Here is a 17,423-nt window from a genome sequence, read left to right on the forward strand (position 1 = left end):
GTTTACGCACAGATTAAAGTGAAAGAAAAAAAGTGCAATATCTGTATTTTTTACACTACTACTCAGATCACCTGTACAGTATATATTTATTTTTCCACTTTAAAACCTGTGCAATAACAATATATAACTCAGGTAGCCTATATTATCATTCTCTACCAAAGTTACTCTTGTATATAATGTTACTTTTTACTATATTTTTCTACTATTTTACTCTTTTCATCGTTTTTGTTCTTACTTATTATTGTTCTTTATTCTTTATGTTGATGCTATTTCTGTTTTTCATGCTGTCCACTTTGCTGCTGCAATTATGTAAATGTCCCACCTGTGGAACTAAAGAAGGAATATCTTATTTTATCTTAAACCTTGAACACACACAGTACACAGTAATATACTGATTCATGATTACGTTCATGTTGTGAAAAAAAGAGTTCTGAATTGTGTTAAAACTGTATTTGTGGGCTTCAATTCTTTTGAGATGTCTTGAGAGATGTTAATATTCAGTTAATGTGCAAATTACTTTTATTCTTCATGTCTTTCTACAAGGGTGCAGAAAAAGACCAGATGGTAATAAATGTGTTCTTTTGTCTTTTGCAGAAGCAAATAAATTCTGGGAAATAATCCTGTTCATCCCCCCTTTTCATTTATCTGTGACAAGCTCCACCCTGAACTGAGGAGTCATTCCAGATCCCAACAACACTTTGAATGAAACTCAGTTGTTGCCTGTGATTTTCTGAAATGGAGCAAAAAGCAGATAAGCTGGATAAAGAAAGTTTCACCCTTCTCTGTTCAATCTGTCTGGATTTACTGAAGGATCCAGTGACTATTCCCTGTGGACACAGCTACTGTATGAACTGTATTAAAACCCACTTCGGTGAAGAGGATCAGAGGAAGATCTACAGATGCCCTCAGTGCGGACAGATCTTCACACCGAAGCATGTCTCGAAGAAAAACACCACGTTAGCAGCTTTAGTGGAGCAGGTGAAGAAGACTGGACTCCAAGCTGCTCCTGCTGATCACTGGTATGCTGGACCTGAAGATGTGGCCTGTGATGTCTGCACTGGGAGGAAGAGAAAAGCCTTCATGTCCTGCCTGACTTGTCCGGCCTCCTACTGTAAGAATCACCTCCAGCATCATTATGATACACCTCCATTAAAGAAACACAAGCTGGTGGAGCCCTTCAAGAAGCTTCAAAAGAAAATCTGCTCTCATCATGATGGCGTGATGAAGATGTTCTGTCGTACTGATCAACAGATAATCTGTTATCTCTGCTCTGTGAAGGATCATAAAGGCCACGACACAGTCCCAGCTAAAGCAGAAAGGACTGAGAGGCAGAGAGAGCTCGAGGTGAGTCGACTAAACATCCAGCAGAGAATCCAGGACAGAGAGAAAGATGTGAAGCTGCTTCAACAAGAGGTGGAGGCCGTCAGTCGCTCTGCTGATAAAGCAGTGGAGGACAGTGAGAAGATCTTCACTGAGCTGATCTGTCTCCTCCAGAAAAGAAGCTCTGATGCGAAGCAGCAGATCAGATCCCAGCAGGAAACTGAAGTGAGTCGAGTCAAAGAGTTTCAGGAGAAGCTGCAGCAGGAGATCACTGAGCTGAAGAGGAAAGACGCTGAACTGAAGCAGCTCTCACACACAGAGGATCACTGCCAGTTTCTACAAAACTACCCCTCATTGTCACAACTCAGTGAACCTACAGACTCATCCAGCATCAATATCCGTCCTCGAAGATACTTTGAGGATGTGACAGCAGCTGTGTCAGAGCTCAGAGATAAACTACAGGACATCCTGAAGGAGGAATGGACAAAGATCTCACTAGCAGTGACTGAAGTGAAGACCAGAGCTGGATTCTTAAAATATTCACGTGAAATCACTGTGGATCCAAATACAGCACACACACTGTTGGTACTATCGAATAGCGACAGAAAAGTAAAACGAACGAGAAAACATTTGTCTTATACTCCTCATCCAGACAGATTCACTCATTGGCGTCAGGTCCTGAGCAAAGAGAGTTTGACTGGACGTTGTTACTGGGAGGTGGAGTGGAGCGGGGAAGGAGTTGATATAGCAGTCACATACTATGATATCGGCAGAGCAGGAGGTACAAGTGATTGTCTGTTTGGACGTAATGTCAAATCTTGGATGTTGTATTGTGACACCACAAGTTCTTCATTTTGGTTCAACAATGTCTTTACTCGTGTCTCAGGTGCTCTGCCCTCCAGGATCGGAGTGTACCTGGATCACAGCGCAGGTATTCTGTGCTTCTACAGCGTCACTGAAACCATGACTCTCCTCCACAGAGTCCAGACCACATTCACTCAGCCTCTCTATGCTGGACTTGGGTTTGATCATTTTGGAGCCACCGCTGAGTACTGTAAACTAAAATAGACACGAGTCATTTCAGAATTCACATGTCAGGTTCTGTTTTAATTCATTTTTGTCTCCATGTTTATGTGATCTGTAATCATCATGATAAAAATCTATGAGGAGATCTTTTATTATGTTCTAGTACTGGCACTTAAAGTAACTGTGGAGATGAAGTGAGTAATTGAACAAGTGTCATGTAACAGACTTTACATTATCAATAAAGATGGTTTTTTTTTTTCAACAGTGAGCAAAACATTTTCTTCTGTCTTTGTCTCAGGATCTTATTCAAAGCTTGTGGAGAAAATATGAAACACCACCTAGTTCAGAGACAAACATTGTCAGTCTGAACTTTCTTCAGTAAAGCAGCTTTGTCTCTGAGAAGAAGAAAGGAGTTTTTATCACTTGTTTATTTTCTTTGTGCATTTAGTTGATAGAGGTTTTGTTATACAGGCCTAAAAAGTGAAATAATAAGAATTCATTTAATCAAGTGTGAGTGTGAAGATGTGCCTGACAAACATGAAACAGATATTGGTTCATTGTGAATTTGCAGTAATTTTATTTATTTTCCAGTAGATTTTCACAAAGATGAAAGTTGAAAATGAGGCTGTCATGTTGATCAGTGTTTAGCTGTCAGCTCATTAAGAAATGCCTCGGGTCCCAATTTATCAAACTTCTAACAGGAACAGTTTAGACTTTAGTGAAAGATAAAAGAAAGAAACCTTCACTTTACTCACAAACAGAAGAATAAAATTTGTTTTTTCTTTAAACTGCTGTTAGAGGTGTGTTCAGGTGGTTCATAGTAGATCCTCCATGACTGCAGGACACAAAACTGTTTTCTGATTGGACTAAATATGATCAGTCATCTACCAACAGCAGAACATCTGCAGCTGATTTTGTTTTCATTTTAACAATTATTCTTACATTTTGACAAATTGATGACAAACGCACATCAAGATTATGTATTACATGTTTAATGGTGGTAATGTCGGCTGAGCATAGAGACATTGTGATAGTAATATAACAAAGACAATTATTATATTTTATTCTTTTAATTTTAATTTCAATTGCATGTTTTGAGCCAGTCTTAAGTTCATAGTCAGTGTGCTGAACTTGACTGCGAGAGGTGTGTTGTAAAGATAAAACTTGTGGCAGTACTTTTCTATAATAAAAGAATAAACCTGAGTTCAGACAGATATCTGAATATCCATCACTTGATCGTACAGCAGAACACAACACATTATAGTAGTGACCTGCAAACTGTTTCAGCTACTCCTGGATCTGCCTGTGGATGTCTCACCCAGCAAAGAAGAAAAAAGTTTTGAATGGGATCCTGAAATGACAACAGAAGAAAATTCTCTGCTCATTGTTGGAAAAAAAACATCTTTATTAATTATGTAAATTATGTTACATGACACTTTTTCAATGAGATTCACCTTATTCACACAATCAGATAGTTTAACCCAGAATCTCAACTATCAATCAATCAATCTTTATTGTATAGCGCCAAATCACAACAAAGTCATCTCAAGGCTCTCTACACATGCAGCAGGTATAAACAGGTTTAATTTTTAAAGAAACCGAACATTCCCACATGAGCAAGCACTTGGCAACAGGCAAGAAAAACCTCCCTTTTAACAAGAAGAAACCTCAGAACCAGACTCAAAGTGGGAGAACATCTGCCTCGACCGGTTGGGGTAGAGAGGAGAGAGAACTGTGTATTCTTTATGATTTTAGAAAATGGTGAGAACAAAATAACTGCTACCAAGGAAGTTTTGCTGTTTTCTCTGTTTGAGATGCCAAAGAGGAAGAGAAACAACAGCACACAAAACAGCACTGAGGTTAAAAACATCATTAGCAGTGATAGACAATCTCAGTTTGATTGACAGCTGATCTCTGTGTAGTTCATGGAGACAAAAACATGAACAAAAATACAATAGGGCTTTGCGCTGGTCAGCGCTCGGCACATGAAGTCTGAAATGACTTCTGTCTATTTGAGTTTACAGAACTCAGCTTTGGCTCCAGGTGTATAAAAATGAATTCCAGCATAGAGAGGCTGAGTGAATGTGGTCTGGACTCTGTGGAGGAGAGTCATGATTTCAGAGACGCTGTAGAAGGACAGAATACCTGCGCTGTGATCCAGGTACACTCCGACTCTGGAGGAAACAGGACCTGAGACGGGAGAAAGTTTTCTCTTCGACCAAAATTCATAACCGCTACTGTGACATTTAAAAGAACAAGATTTGTTATTAAATCCAAATCTACATTTATTTGAGTTTCCTGCTCTCATGATATTCTTGTATGCGACTGCTATATCAACTCTTTCCCCACTCCACTCCACCTCCCAGTAACAACGTCCAAGCAGACTCTCTTTGCTCAGGACCTGAACCCAATGAGTGAATCTGTCTGTGTGACTAGGATAAGACTGTGGTTCATGCATTACTTCTGCTTCTCTGTTCGCCTCAGATAATAACAGCCATGGGTTTGCTGTGTTTGGATCCAGAGTGATTTCACATGAATATCTTAAGAAGTCAGCTCTGGTCTTTGGCTCTGGTTCTGACAGTAAAACGTCCACTTCTGTCTCTGTCAGTGAGATGTTTGTCCATTCCTCCTTCAGGATGTCCTGTAGTTTATCTCTGAGCTCTGACACAGCTGCTGTCACATCCTCAAAGTAGCTCAGAGGGCGGATATTGATGCTGGATGAGTCTGTAGGTTCTGACACTGAGGGGTAGTTGTGTAGAAACTGGTTGTGATCCTCTGTGTGTGAGAGCTGCTTCAGTTCAGCGTCCTTCCTCTTCAGCTCAGTGATCTCCTGCTGCAGCTTCTCCTGAAACTCTTTGACTCGACTCACTTCAGTTTCCTGCTGGGATCTAATCTGCAGATTCACAAAAGAGCTTCTTCTCTGGATGAGACGGATCAGCTCAGTGAAGATCTTCTCATTGTCCTCCACTACTTTTTCAGCAGAGTTACTGATTGTCTTCACCTCCTGCTGAAGCAGCTCCACATCTTTCTCTCTGTCCTGGATTCTCTGCTGGATGTTTAGTCGACTCACCTCAAGCTCTCTCTGCCTCTCAGTCCTTTCTGCTGCAACTGAGACTGTGTCGTGGCCTTTATGTTCATCCACAGAGCACAGATAACAGATACTCTGCTGATCAGTACGACAGAACATCTTCATCACCTCATCATGACGAGAGCAGATGTTCTCCTGGAGCTTCTTGGAGGGCTCAACCAGCTTGTGTTTCTTCAATGGAGGTGCATCATAATGATGCTGGAGGTGATTCTCACAGTAAGAAGCCAGACAAGTCAGACAGGACTTGAAGGCTTTCCTCTTCCTCCCAGTGCAGACATCACAGGCCACATCTTCAAGTCCAGCATAGCAGTGATCAGCAGCAGCAGATTGGAGTCCAGTCTTCTTCAGCTGCTCCACTAAAGCTGCTAACATGATGTTTTTCACCAGGACAGGCCTCAGTGTGAAGGTCTGTCTGCACTGAGGGCAGCTGTAGATCTTCCTCTGATCCTCTTCATCCCAGTGGGTTTTAATACAGTTCATACAGTAGGTATGTCCACAAGGAATAGTCACAGAGTCCTTCAGTAGATCCAGGCAGATTGAACAAGTAAATGACTCTCTGTACACCTTATCTCCTTTCTGCTCCATCTCTCCTCGTGGCAGTGAATGTGTGAGTTTCACTTTCTCTGCACAGAAAAAAGTCTGAGAGCAAACTTGTGTTCCCTTTTCTACTTTTCATGTGCTGATCTTCACTGAATGGGGCTCGTCAGCTCAGACATTACCATGTGTTGGTTAAACCCATTTCACACTGACGGTCCGTGAAGGGGAGGGAACAAGGAAATATCTGCATAGAGTGCAGCTGGTTGTGTTTCAGAGTGGGAAGAAGAGGGAGGGGTTCCAGCGAGAGGGGTGCTTAAACAGCATCAACACTGCAAACAATACAAACACTGTCTCTGATTGTTACTAACAATATTCCATTGTTTAAAACTATTACAGTCTCAAAAGGATATACACAAGAGATGAAATGGAAAGAGTGAAGAGAATACTGTGTATAACATGGACATATAAAGTGGACAAACCAAAAATTATGTTGTAACACCATACCAAGAACAAACCCACAAAAACAAGTTAAGTGTTAAAATAAGCACTGATTAATCTTCTGCAAAACATAATTTCCAAATTCAGAAAAAGCAAACCAAACTCAAATTTCCACCAACAAACTTCATATATGTATGTATACACATATATGTGTGTGTATGTGTACATACATATACACGCACAGTGCAGCTCGAAAGTTTGTGTAAGTTTTGCAATTTTCTCTATTTCTGCATAAATATGACCTAAAACATGATTCCATTTTTACACAAGCCCTAAAACTTTATAAAGGAAACCCAATTAAGCAAACCAGACAAAATCATTCAATGTATTCATTTATTTATTGAGAGAAAATTATCACATTTTCTATCTTTCCTATTTTTGTGAGGCATAAGTAGTGTATGTGAACCTCTGGGATTATCAATTTATATGAAGGATAAATTGGAGCCAAGTATTTCAATCAATGTTATGATGATCAGGTGTGACTCTGGGAGATAGTGTTTTATTCAAAGAAGAGAAATCTACCTTCACTATGAAAATCTGAGCTTCACAACACCTATTTGCGTGTGTTGTGGTTCAAACAAATGAGATTTCTGAGGACCTTAGAAGAAGAGATGCTGATACTCAGCAGGCTGGAAAGGGTTAAAAAACTATTTCTTAAGCAGTTGGACTCCACCAGTGGACTATCAGAAAAAAAAATGAAATGTATTTGTAAAAGGTTCACAAACTTTCAAGCAGCACTGTGTATATATATTCACGTTTGTAAAAAAAAAAAAAACCTATATCCATCCATCCTTCAATCCTTTTTGTGACGCTTATCCGGGACCAGGTCGTGCTGGTATCAGGCTAAGTAATGTGAGCTCCTCCTGGGGGATTTAGGCACAAAACATTGTTAAAAAAGGTCTTACAGTTCACATATTCATAATCAGTCTGTAAGACTTGTAGTAAGTGCTGTGCTGTGGTTTCTGGAAAAGTAGAAATAACAAAAGAGTGAGCATAAACAACTTTTGTTGGCTAATGAGCATATTTGCAAATGCATTCAATGGAAAGTCCACAGCTATTGAATGTTCATTGGTTGTCTGGTGGTGTTTATGTGAGTAGTATTGTAATGTTGAACAGTGACGATGGCTTACTACACAGCTCATTCATAAGTATTGTGTTGTCAAGTGGTGTTTATGTGGGATGTATTGTAATGTTGAACAATGCTGATAGCGAAGTAGAGTGTCGAATTTGAATAGAGCAAGAGTGATCTCTGAATTCATGGCTGGATGGCAGTTGGATTGTACAATATGTGGAATGAAGAAATTGCTTTATATCTTTAAAAAAACTCTCATGGTAGCGTCATTTACCACCAGAAAGTATGTTTGACCACAGCCTTCAATATAACTGCCATTCTTTCAGTCAGCAGGGTGACGATGGCTTGAACACGAGTACTGTCAATGGCTCTGGTGCACTGAGTGTAGCCACAGCCTTTTAAATGTGTTTATGAATTTACAAAATGATGAGAAAAATAACCGCTACCAAGGAAGTTTTGCTGTTGTCTGTTTAATATGCCAAAGAGGAAGAGAAACAACAGCACACAAAACAACACTGAGGGTAAAAAACATCATCATGTTGATACATAGTGATACGTAGTAAAACATGCAGGAAAAAAATGCTATTTAAAGAAACTCAAAACAGTATAATACAGTATAGTACAAAAGATGAAAAAATATTCAATAAGTGTTGACAATCTCAGTTTGATTGACAGCTGATCTCTGTGTTGTTCATGGAGACAAAACATGAACAATTACAACTTGTGTCGTGTGTCTACCTCAGTTTAAAGAACTCAGCTTTGTCTCCATCAAAATAAAGACAAAGTCCAGCATAGAGAGGCTGAGGGAATGGGATCTGGACTCTGTGCAGGAGAGTCATGGTTTCAGAGACGCTGTAGAAGGACAGAATACCTGCGCTGTGATCCAGGTACACTCCGACTCTGGAGGAAACAGGACCTGAGACAGGAGAAAATTTTCCATTTGACCAAAACTCATAACCGCTCCTGTGACATTTAAAACAACAAGATTTGTTATTAAATCCAAATCTACATTGTTTTGAGCTTCCTGCTCTCTTGATATTCTTGTATGCGACTGCTATATCAACTCCTTCCCCGCTCCACTCCACCTCCCAGTAACAACGTCCAAGCAGACTCTCTTTGCTCAGCATCTGAACCCAATGAGTGAATCGGTCTGTGTGACTAGGATAAGACTGGGTTCGGCTTGTTACTTCTGCTTTTCTGTTCCCTTCAGATAATAACAGTTCTGCGTTTGCTGTGTTTGGATCCAGAGTGATTTCACGTGAATATTTTAAGAAGTCAGCTCTGGTCTTGGGCTCTGTTTCTGACAGTAAAACCTTCACTTCAGCCACTCTCAGTGACTTGTCTGCCGATTCCTCCTTCAGGATGTTGTGTAGTTTATCTCTGAGCTCTGACACAGATGCTTTTATTTCCTCAAAGTATCTCAGAAGACGCATATCAATGCCGGATGAGTCTGTAGGTTCACCGAGTTGTGACACTGAGGGGTAGTTGTGTAAAAACTGGTTGTGATCCTCTGTGTGTGAGAGCTGCTTCAGTTCAGCGTCTTTCCTCTTCAGCTCAGTGATCTCCTGCTGCAGCTTCTCCTGAAACTCTTTGACTCGACTCATTTCAGTTTCCTGCTGGGATCTGATCTGCTGCTTCACATCAGAGCTCTTTTTCTGGAGGAGACGGATCAGCTCAGTGAAGATCTTCTCACTGTCCTCCACTGCTTTATCAGCAGAGCGACTGACAGCCTGAACCTCCTGTTGAAGCAGCTTCACATCTCCCTCACTGTCCTGGATTCTCTGCTGGATGTTTAGTCGACTCACCTCGAGCTCTCTCTGTCTCTCAGTCCTTTCTGCTGCAGCTGAGACTGTGTCGTGACCTTTATGTTCATTTACAGAGCAGAGATAACAGATTATCTGTTGATCAGTACGACAGAACATCTTCATCACCTCATCATGAAGAGAACAGATGTTCTCCTGGAGCTTCTTGGAGGGCTCCACCAGCTTGTGTTTCTTTAATGCAAGTGCATCATAATGAGGCTGGAGGTGATTTTCACAGTAAGAGGCCAGACAAGTCAGACAGGACTTGAAGGCTTTCAGCTTCCTCCCAGTGCAGACATCACAGGCCACATCTTCAGGTCCAGCATAGCAGTGATCAGCAGGAGCAGCTTGGAGTCCAGTCTTCTTCAGCTGCTCCACTAAAGCTGCTAACATGGTGTTTTTCTTCAGGACAGGCCTCCGTTTGAAAGTCTGTTTGCACTGAGGGCAACTGCAGATCTTCCTCCCATCTTCTCCATGCCAGTGTAATTTAATACAGTTCATACAGTAGGTGTGTCCACAAGGAATAGTCACTGGGTCCTTCAGTACATCCAGGCAGATTGAACAAGTAAAGGTCTCTCTGTACAGCAAAACTCCTTTCTGCTCCATCTCTCCCCGTGGCAATGAATGTGTGAGCTTCACTTTCTCTGCACAAATATAAGTCTGAGAGCAAACTTTTGTTCCCTTTGTTCCTTTTCATGTGCTTATCTTCACTGTGTCACAGTTCAGTCATCCAGCCCTCAGTAGTTTTCCATTGATCCTGCCTCTGCCCCACTCAGCCTGTCAGCCACACCCACCTCGTCAGTTCACTCTACTCACCTGTGCACACAGCTGCCTCTCATCACATGCAATCAGCCCAGCATATACTCACCAGCTCCACACTCACTCCTTTGTCAGATTGTTCTTTGCCATGCAAGACTTTCCAGCATTCTCCTGCCTGTCTTCCCGGTACTGACCTCGCCTGTCCCTGATTCCCCTGCTTCGTCTGCCTCCTGGTAAATCGACCCAGCCTTCTGTCCCTGACCAAGAGTTTAGCCTCTCCTCTCCTGATTCCTGTTTGTCAGTTCCTGAACTGTTTGCCTGTCTGCCAGAGTCTGAAGTAAACCGTTGTAATTTTACCACTGTTTCTGAGTGCTTTGTACTGCAATTGGGTCCATACACCACCCGTTACACACTGAATGGCGTTTGTCAGCATGTACATTACCATGTGTTGGTTAAACCCATTTCACACTGATGGTCAATGAAGAGGAGGGAACAAGGAAATATCTGCATAAAGTAGAGAGAGAAAATTGATAGAGTGAAGAGAATAATGTTCATAACGTGGACATATAAAGTGTATCATCTAAAAATTATGTTGCAACACCAAAACAAGTGAGCATTAACCCCTTGAAATGAGCACTAAATAAACTTCTGAAGATTTTGCAAGAGGCTGTTCCACAGATAAGCATAAACAAACAAGTCAAAGAGATTTGGAATCTATCTATCTATCTATCTAACATATTCAATCAGTCTGTAAGTGCTGTGCTGTGGTTTCTGGTGAAGTAGAAATAACAAAAGAGTGAGCATAAACAACTTTTGTTGGCTAATGAGCATATTTGCAAATGCATTCGATGGAAAGTCTACAGCTATTAAATGCTAATTTGTTGTCTGGTGGTGTTTATGTGAGTAGTATTGTAATGTTGAACAGTGATGATGGCTTACTACACAGCTCATTCATAAGTATTGTGTTGTCTAGTGGTGTTTATGTGGGATGTATTGAAATGTTGATAGCAAAGTAGAGTGTAGAATTTGAATAGAGCAAGAATGATCTCTGAATTCATGGCTGGATGGCAGTTGGATTGTACAATATGTGGAATGAAGAAATTGTTTTATATCCTTAAAAAAGCTCTCATGGTAGCGTCATTTACCACCAGAAAGTACGGTTCCCAGAAAGCTATTCCGTGGCTGTGGTTCTGGACATACATTTTCATTTTGTTGAGGTACTAAGGGAGACACTAGTCACCATCGAAGACAATGTAAATGTTGTTCTTGTTCTGAGGTACTCACAGCACAGAATTCACCTCCTTTAGCAGCTGCATTATTGAGAATGACATGTTGTCCTCCCGTGAAGTCTGACCTGCCCAGTTCAACCTGCAAATCACTCTCATGCATCCGTCTGAATTGCCCTGACCAAGGATTAATTAGGGTTGACTGACCTGGTCGGAATTTCACAAAAAAACGTTGAACCTTGTTCACCTCACCCAGACTTGACGGACAAACAGTTGTCTGTTCTGAACATGAACTCTGTACTTTGTGACGTTTGATTAATGTTATTTATATAATGAGCTCCTTTAAGGTCAATGTATCCAAGACGTAGCAGAGACAGATATGATTACTGCCCCATACATACATACATACAATTTAAAGAGGATGCAAACTATTAAGACAACATATTGAACCTTCAGGTTGCTGTGTGAGGACATTTTGTGTCTCTGATTGTTTGACATATCAGCAATTAAATAGATAACCTTTAAACAAGACACATTTTGACAGTCATATCCAACTAACAGAGATAGAAAGTTAATGTCAAATACAAAGGGATATTTGCGTCAAGAAGCTTAATTGGGGGCGCGCAGGTGGTCGAGTGGTTAGAGCGCATGCCACATACGCAGCAGACACCGGTTCGGTGCATGTCACCCCCCTCTCTCTCCCATGTTTCCTGTCGATCTACTGATTACGAAAGGCGTCTATGCCAACAAAATCTTAAAAAAAAAAAGAAGCTTAATTGGGTTCAAGTTACCGGTGGGATGTGGCTTAAGAAGAAACTTCATGAACTGTTGAGTAATAAATACGATTTTGAGTTTCTTGGGATGTTCCAGTGCATTTTAATTTTCGCATAGAGTCTAAAAACTAAATATATTCAAACCTGTTCAGCAAAATGTTCAAAACAACTTTCAATACTCTCACTCTTTAGAAAAATTAAATAAAACTGTAACATCACAAAGGATACTAAAACAATTTAACAGCTGTTTTAAAGTAAATATATGAGGGCAAAGATGTAATTAAACAAACTGAACTTCACCCAGCTTTGCTTATTGCTTTACTTTTGCTGAAAACAGTCCCAAGGTGGAGGAGGCTCTCAAGATGCAAAATAATCTGTTGTAACATTGTGACATTTCAGTCAAAAGACCATCGTTAGTACAATTTACAGACCACATTATCATAAAGACATGAATGTTAATAGACCATCAAAGTAAAAGCAATCAGGAGGACAGAGGTAAGAGGGAAAAGCTGTATTTTCTTTCTGAATCTGAAGAGATTTTCAGCCAACAATGCTCTCATTTAAATTACACATAGAACTGTAAGTGGACTGTTGTCATTATAATTATAAAGCAAAATGTAAATTCATAAGGCTGAAATTAAGTCAGAGATCTATCTATCTAGGTAGCTATCTATCCATCTATCCATCTATCTATCTGTTGACAGATCACTGATGAAACTATTCTACCGTGCTTTTATTGAATCTGTCCTTTCTTTCTGTATTGTGGCATGGTTTGGCAACCTGTCTTTAAAGAGCAGGAACTCACTAAGCCAGGTCGTCAAAAGGGCAAGCAGGACGATCGGTGAGACACAGCTTAGCCCAGAAGCCCTGTACATAAGACAGCTGCAGCGGCTCACTGGTTCCATCTTAGGGGACAGGTCTCACCCCCTCTATAGTGACTTCCTGCTCCTCCCATCTGGCCGCAGGTACACCGTACCTAGGACCAAAACTAAAAGGCATAGGTCTAGCTTCGTCCCTGCAGCTATCATATATCTCAATAAGAACTTGTGATCCCTTGATGATGGGTGGGGAGTTGATGATGGGTGGGGAGTTGATGATGATGATGATGATGTTGACAATGATTGTGTTGATGATGATGAGTGCACTTACGCACTTTATGCCATGCACTTTTAGGGTAGCCACCCTACATATATAATGCACTTTATGACGCAGCATGGAATGATGATGGGGATGATGATGAATTGTGTAGCTATTTTACTGTTTTCATTTTTCTGTATTGTATGAATGTCTCTCACTCCGAGCCAAATTTACCTGCGGGTACAAATAAAGAAATCTAAAATCTAAATCTATCTATCTATCTATCTATCTATCTATCTATCTATCTATCTATCTATCTATCTATGTCAGCAATGATATGTTTAAAAGGTCTTCTAAAAGCACTTAGTGAGTTATTGAACATGAACCACTTACATTTGATTTTTTTCGACAGCATCATTTTTCATTCCTTCAATTGATTGACATTACTACACTATAGTTCTTGTGTTTCATTTTGATAACACATAATTTCATTGTTATTTTGTGTCGCGGAGGTTATTACCGTGGAGAACATGCAGCAGAGTGTAGATAGGACAAATGTCGGCTGTTTTTCTGGGTTAACTGTGCATCAATCTATCAGCAATGCCTCAGGGCAGGTAACGCAGGAAGAGAATGGAAGCTTGAGGGAAATCTGTATGGATGTATTACAACAGCTCTCATATTACATCCATGGGGGGAAAAAAGATGACAGGAGGTGGGGCGCACAGTCAGCTGCTGTGGAATATTTGAAGGAAATACAATCATACCTTTGATGCCTTTTTATTAAAACATTTATCATTTAAGTATTATTTATTGACTTAATTATATAAGTTGGCCCAGATAATAATATCTCATGATACATTCTCTGGTAGAGTGGTGGTATGCATTTGAATAATGAACGTTATATAAGAAGGAAAACATTACTTCTAGAATATTTAAGATAAACAAGATTGATGAATAGAATTTGAGACATATTAGTATTTGTTATTTATCTATTTATTGTCATTAAGCTAATTGTTTCTTAGTTTGGTGGAAACATTGGAGGAAAAAACAACTCATACATATACGGGCATTTCTGCTTCATGTTGTGATATTTATTGTTTAATGTTTAATTTATTTATGCTGAATTAGTAGAAGTAACGGTAGTAGTAGTTTATAGTAGTAATAGTAGTGGTACTAGTAGTTTATAGTAGTAGTGGTAGTAGTAGTTTATAGTAGTAATAGTAGTGGTAGTAGTAGTTTATAGTAGTAATAGTAGTGGTAGTAGTAGTTTATAGTAGTAATAGTAGTGGTAGTAGTAGTTTATAGTAGTAATAGTAGTGGTAGTAGTAGTGGTAACAGTAGTAGTAGTACACATTTAACATCAGTAGGTGGCGGTAATGTTCAGGAAAACCAACCTCCATAAAAAGAAGAAGACAGGAAGTCTCAGTTCCCTTTAAGACCATTCGTCCCGTTTGGACTAAAGACTCTTCAGTTGTTGCTAGTAGACGAGTTCATCTCTCAGATTCAGGATCAGGACTGCAGGTAAAGTGAACTTTTGTGTTACATTAAAAACCGAACTGCGCCCGAGCGAACTCCGAGGCACTTACTGAGCTGACGCTAACTTGTTATATTGATGTTTTCACACTGCGGGTTTTCTTTAGGTCTCTAAAAGTTCCTTAAAACATGAGAACATATGTTGTTAATGATCGTTGGTTACAGTCCTGTGTTTCATTTATTGTGTTTAGTTTTAGTTGTGTAAAGTTACTGCTGCTATCAAATATTTCTTCATTAGTCCCACAATGGGGACATTTGCATTATTACAGCAGCAATAAACTTATATAATACAATAATTGTGACATTTACATTATTTACAAGAGTAATATTGGTACTGAGTGGTGATATAGCAGAGGTGATATTCTTATTGCTCAGATGAAAGTGTAAAACATTTAATATGAATGTATATTATATGAATATTGCATACAATTGAAACTGTTGTACCACTATATAACCTAGTTACAATATAAATAAACCTAGTTACAATATAAATAATATAAAAAGTTGTTTTACAAGTAAAAGACAAACTTACAGCATGATAAATAAGGACTTGGAAGCTAATTCACACCAAACTAATGAAAAAGCCAAATAATGAATTGAGTGAAATGATAATATCAGCTGGGTAGTTAAGATGATATAAGCAGTAAGACTAACAAATAAAATAATATATCTAATAGAGAACTAGAAGAGAGAAAATAGAAGATCTAAAGAACTTTGATTATACACATTTTGGTATGAAAATGTTTGTTTAATGTGAGAAAGTGTTACACTGATGTTATGTTTACATTATGTGATAATCAATGGAATAAGTAGAATAACTATGTGTTGATCATATTAATCCTCTTCAGGTTTTAATGAATCAAGCCGATGTCATATTAATGCCAGAATAATACATCCTGTGTTGTGTGTTAATAGATTATAGTATGCATTTAATAATCAGGATTAAATACTGAATGAATGATGATGATGAAAAGTTTCATGATAAAAAGCTGGAAACTACATCCTCAGAGTAGCTGTGATGAATCTGATTGGTTGACACAGGAAGCCCTCCCCAGGGGAGGCTTTTGTCCATCCGTGTGTGTGTGTGTGTGTGTGTGTGTGTGTGTGTGTGTGTGTGTGTGTGTGTGTGTGTGTGTGTGTGTGTGTGTGTGTGTGTGTGTGTGTGTGTGTGTGTGGCGAACACTCTGGCTGATCCACAGGGGGGGCAGAGTCAGTCTGAATGGAATGCTTTGATGGTAGGTCGTAAATGATAATTCACTTAAGTGTGAATGAGCCGGCTTGTCTTCTCCCCCCCCCCCTTTTCCTGTCATGAGGTTCACCCCTTGGGGAAGAGGCATGAAAAATGACGTTTGATCCCCCAAATGAACTTTTCTGGTGGAGTGCAGACCCTGGAGGTCTCTGTGCCTAGTCTCATGAGAAGCTTGTGATCCACATGTTAAACCCATTCTGTCTTCTTTGAAGCAAAACATGAACATTTGTTACTTAAGGAAATATTCCTTTGTCTTCACCTCCAAACAGGCACGTGCACATATAGGGCCCTAGGGGTGCTTGAGCCCCTGCCCTTTTTGCCTCGTATTAAAAAGTGCCGTGTGTGTGTGTGTGTGTGTGTGTGTGTGTGTGTGTGTGTGTGTGTGTGTGTGTGTGTGTGTGTGTGTGTGTGTGTTTTTGTTTTTTGTTTTTTTTAAATAACATTAATTCATTCCTGTTATACGGGGTTGTTGTGTGTATTTTGAGCCTGCTCAAATAAATAGTCTGTTAGTATCATTGACAAACTGTGTGCAAGTTATTTCTGGTGTGAATAAATGTTCGGTTCCCTGACGCCTAGAATTCATGAACCTAAAGATATTTGACTGATTCAGTAAACTGACTTTAATTAAGTCTACTAAATTGAGTTATGGTATTTAATTGTGTCTAATTACATAATCATAACTTCTGGATCTTGCGTCCGGTGCAGGCGGGGAGTACCTATCCTCTGAAAAGAAGCCAATGCGGAAGTAACTTAGAACTGCATTCTATCAAAAGGCCACCAGGGGGCGACCGTCTCTATACAAGTCAATGGAGAATTCACCAACTTCTCACTTGATTTCTAACCTCAGTAAACGTTTTCAAAATGTGTTTATGGTCTCAATCGCTAGTTTAAAGCCTTCTTCAATGCAGTATGATGTTCATTTGGGACATTTTGGCCTCCCTGATTTTATATGTGACGATAAAGCAGGGTATGCATTAGGGCGTGGCTACGTCCTGATTGACAGGGTGATTGACCAATGTCCTTGAGATCCAGCCCTCGTAACCAATCGCAGCCTCCCCGCTCCGCCGTTAGTCCCGCCCATACTTCCGTCCATGACTCCGCCTCATGCCCATATAAGTAGAATCCGTGTTCTTTTTTTCCCAGCATGCACCTGAAATTTTCAAGATGGCGCTGCCTAGATTAGAAACTATTGGCTTCCGAGCAACAGTCCACAAACCAATGGGTGACGTCACGGATGTTACGTCCATTTCTTATATACAGTCTATGGTCCGGTGGTGCCCCTGATAACAAGTGTTTATTCAAATTCCGCTACTTGTGTGTGTGTGTGTGTGTGTGTGTGTGTGTGTGTGTGTGTGTGTGTGTGTGTGTGTGTGTGTGTGTGTGTGTGTGTGTGTGTGTGTGTGTGTGTTTCTTAACTTTTTCTTGTGTTTTTAAGGGAGTTGATAACTCTGGTCCGGTCTACA

The 17,423-nt window shown here is 40.0% G+C and overlaps 3 protein-coding genes across 3 annotated transcripts; 1 reads left to right on the forward strand and 2 right to left on the reverse strand.

The window, feature by feature from the left end:
• The first annotated feature begins 735 nt into the window (after positions 1–735).
• Positions 736–2,388, forward strand: LOC128369810 (tripartite motif-containing protein 16-like). The gene has a single exon (XM_053330887.1). The coding sequence runs from the start codon at positions 736–738 to the stop codon at positions 2,386–2,388; it is 1,653 nt and encodes a 550-aa protein (XP_053186862.1).
• A 1,966-nt stretch (positions 2,389–4,354) lies between these two features.
• Positions 4,355–6,019, reverse strand: LOC128369811 (tripartite motif-containing protein 16-like). Its single transcript, XM_053330888.1, has one exon. The coding sequence runs from the start codon at positions 6,017–6,019 to the stop codon at positions 4,355–4,357; it is 1,665 nt and encodes a 554-aa protein (XP_053186863.1).
• A 1,792-nt stretch (positions 6,020–7,811) lies between these two features.
• LOC128369812 (tripartite motif-containing protein 16-like) lies at positions 7,812–9,949 on the reverse strand. The gene is made up of 3 exons (XM_053330889.1): positions 8,323–9,949; positions 8,098–8,136; positions 7,812–7,936 (listed from the first exon to the last, which is right to left on the reverse strand). Exons 1-3 carry the CDS (start codon positions 9,947–9,949, stop codon positions 7,812–7,814), a joined length of 1,791 nt encoding a protein of 596 aa, XP_053186864.1.
• Between the last annotated feature and the right edge of the window lie 7,474 nt (positions 9,950–17,423).

Source organism: Scomber japonicus, chromosome 12, assembly GCF_027409825.1.
Source record: "Scomber japonicus isolate fScoJap1 chromosome 12, fScoJap1.pri, whole genome shotgun sequence".
NCBI classification, from domain to species: domain Eukaryota; kingdom Metazoa; phylum Chordata; class Actinopteri; order Scombriformes; family Scombridae; genus Scomber; species Scomber japonicus.

Coding starts and splice junctions, on each gene's coding strand:
- LOC128369810 (XM_053330887.1), top strand. CDS start 736: ATGGAGCAAAAAGCAGATAAGCTGGATAAAGAAAGTTTCACCCTTCTC.
- LOC128369811 (XM_053330888.1), bottom strand. CDS start 6,019: ATGGAGCAGAAAGGAGATAAGGTGTACAGAGAGTCATTTACTTGTTCA.
- LOC128369812 (XM_053330889.1), bottom strand. CDS start 9,949: ATGGAGCAGAAAGGAGTTTTGCTGTACAGAGAGACCTTTACTTGTTCA. Junction 8,137..8,322: donor GCCTCTCTATGCTGGACTTT/GTCTTTATTTTG, acceptor TACTGTTTTGAG/TTTCTTTAAATAGCATTTTT. Junction 7,937..8,097: donor TTTCCTGCATGTTTTACTAC/GTATCACTATGT, acceptor CACATTTAAAAG/GCTGTGGCTACACTCAGTGC.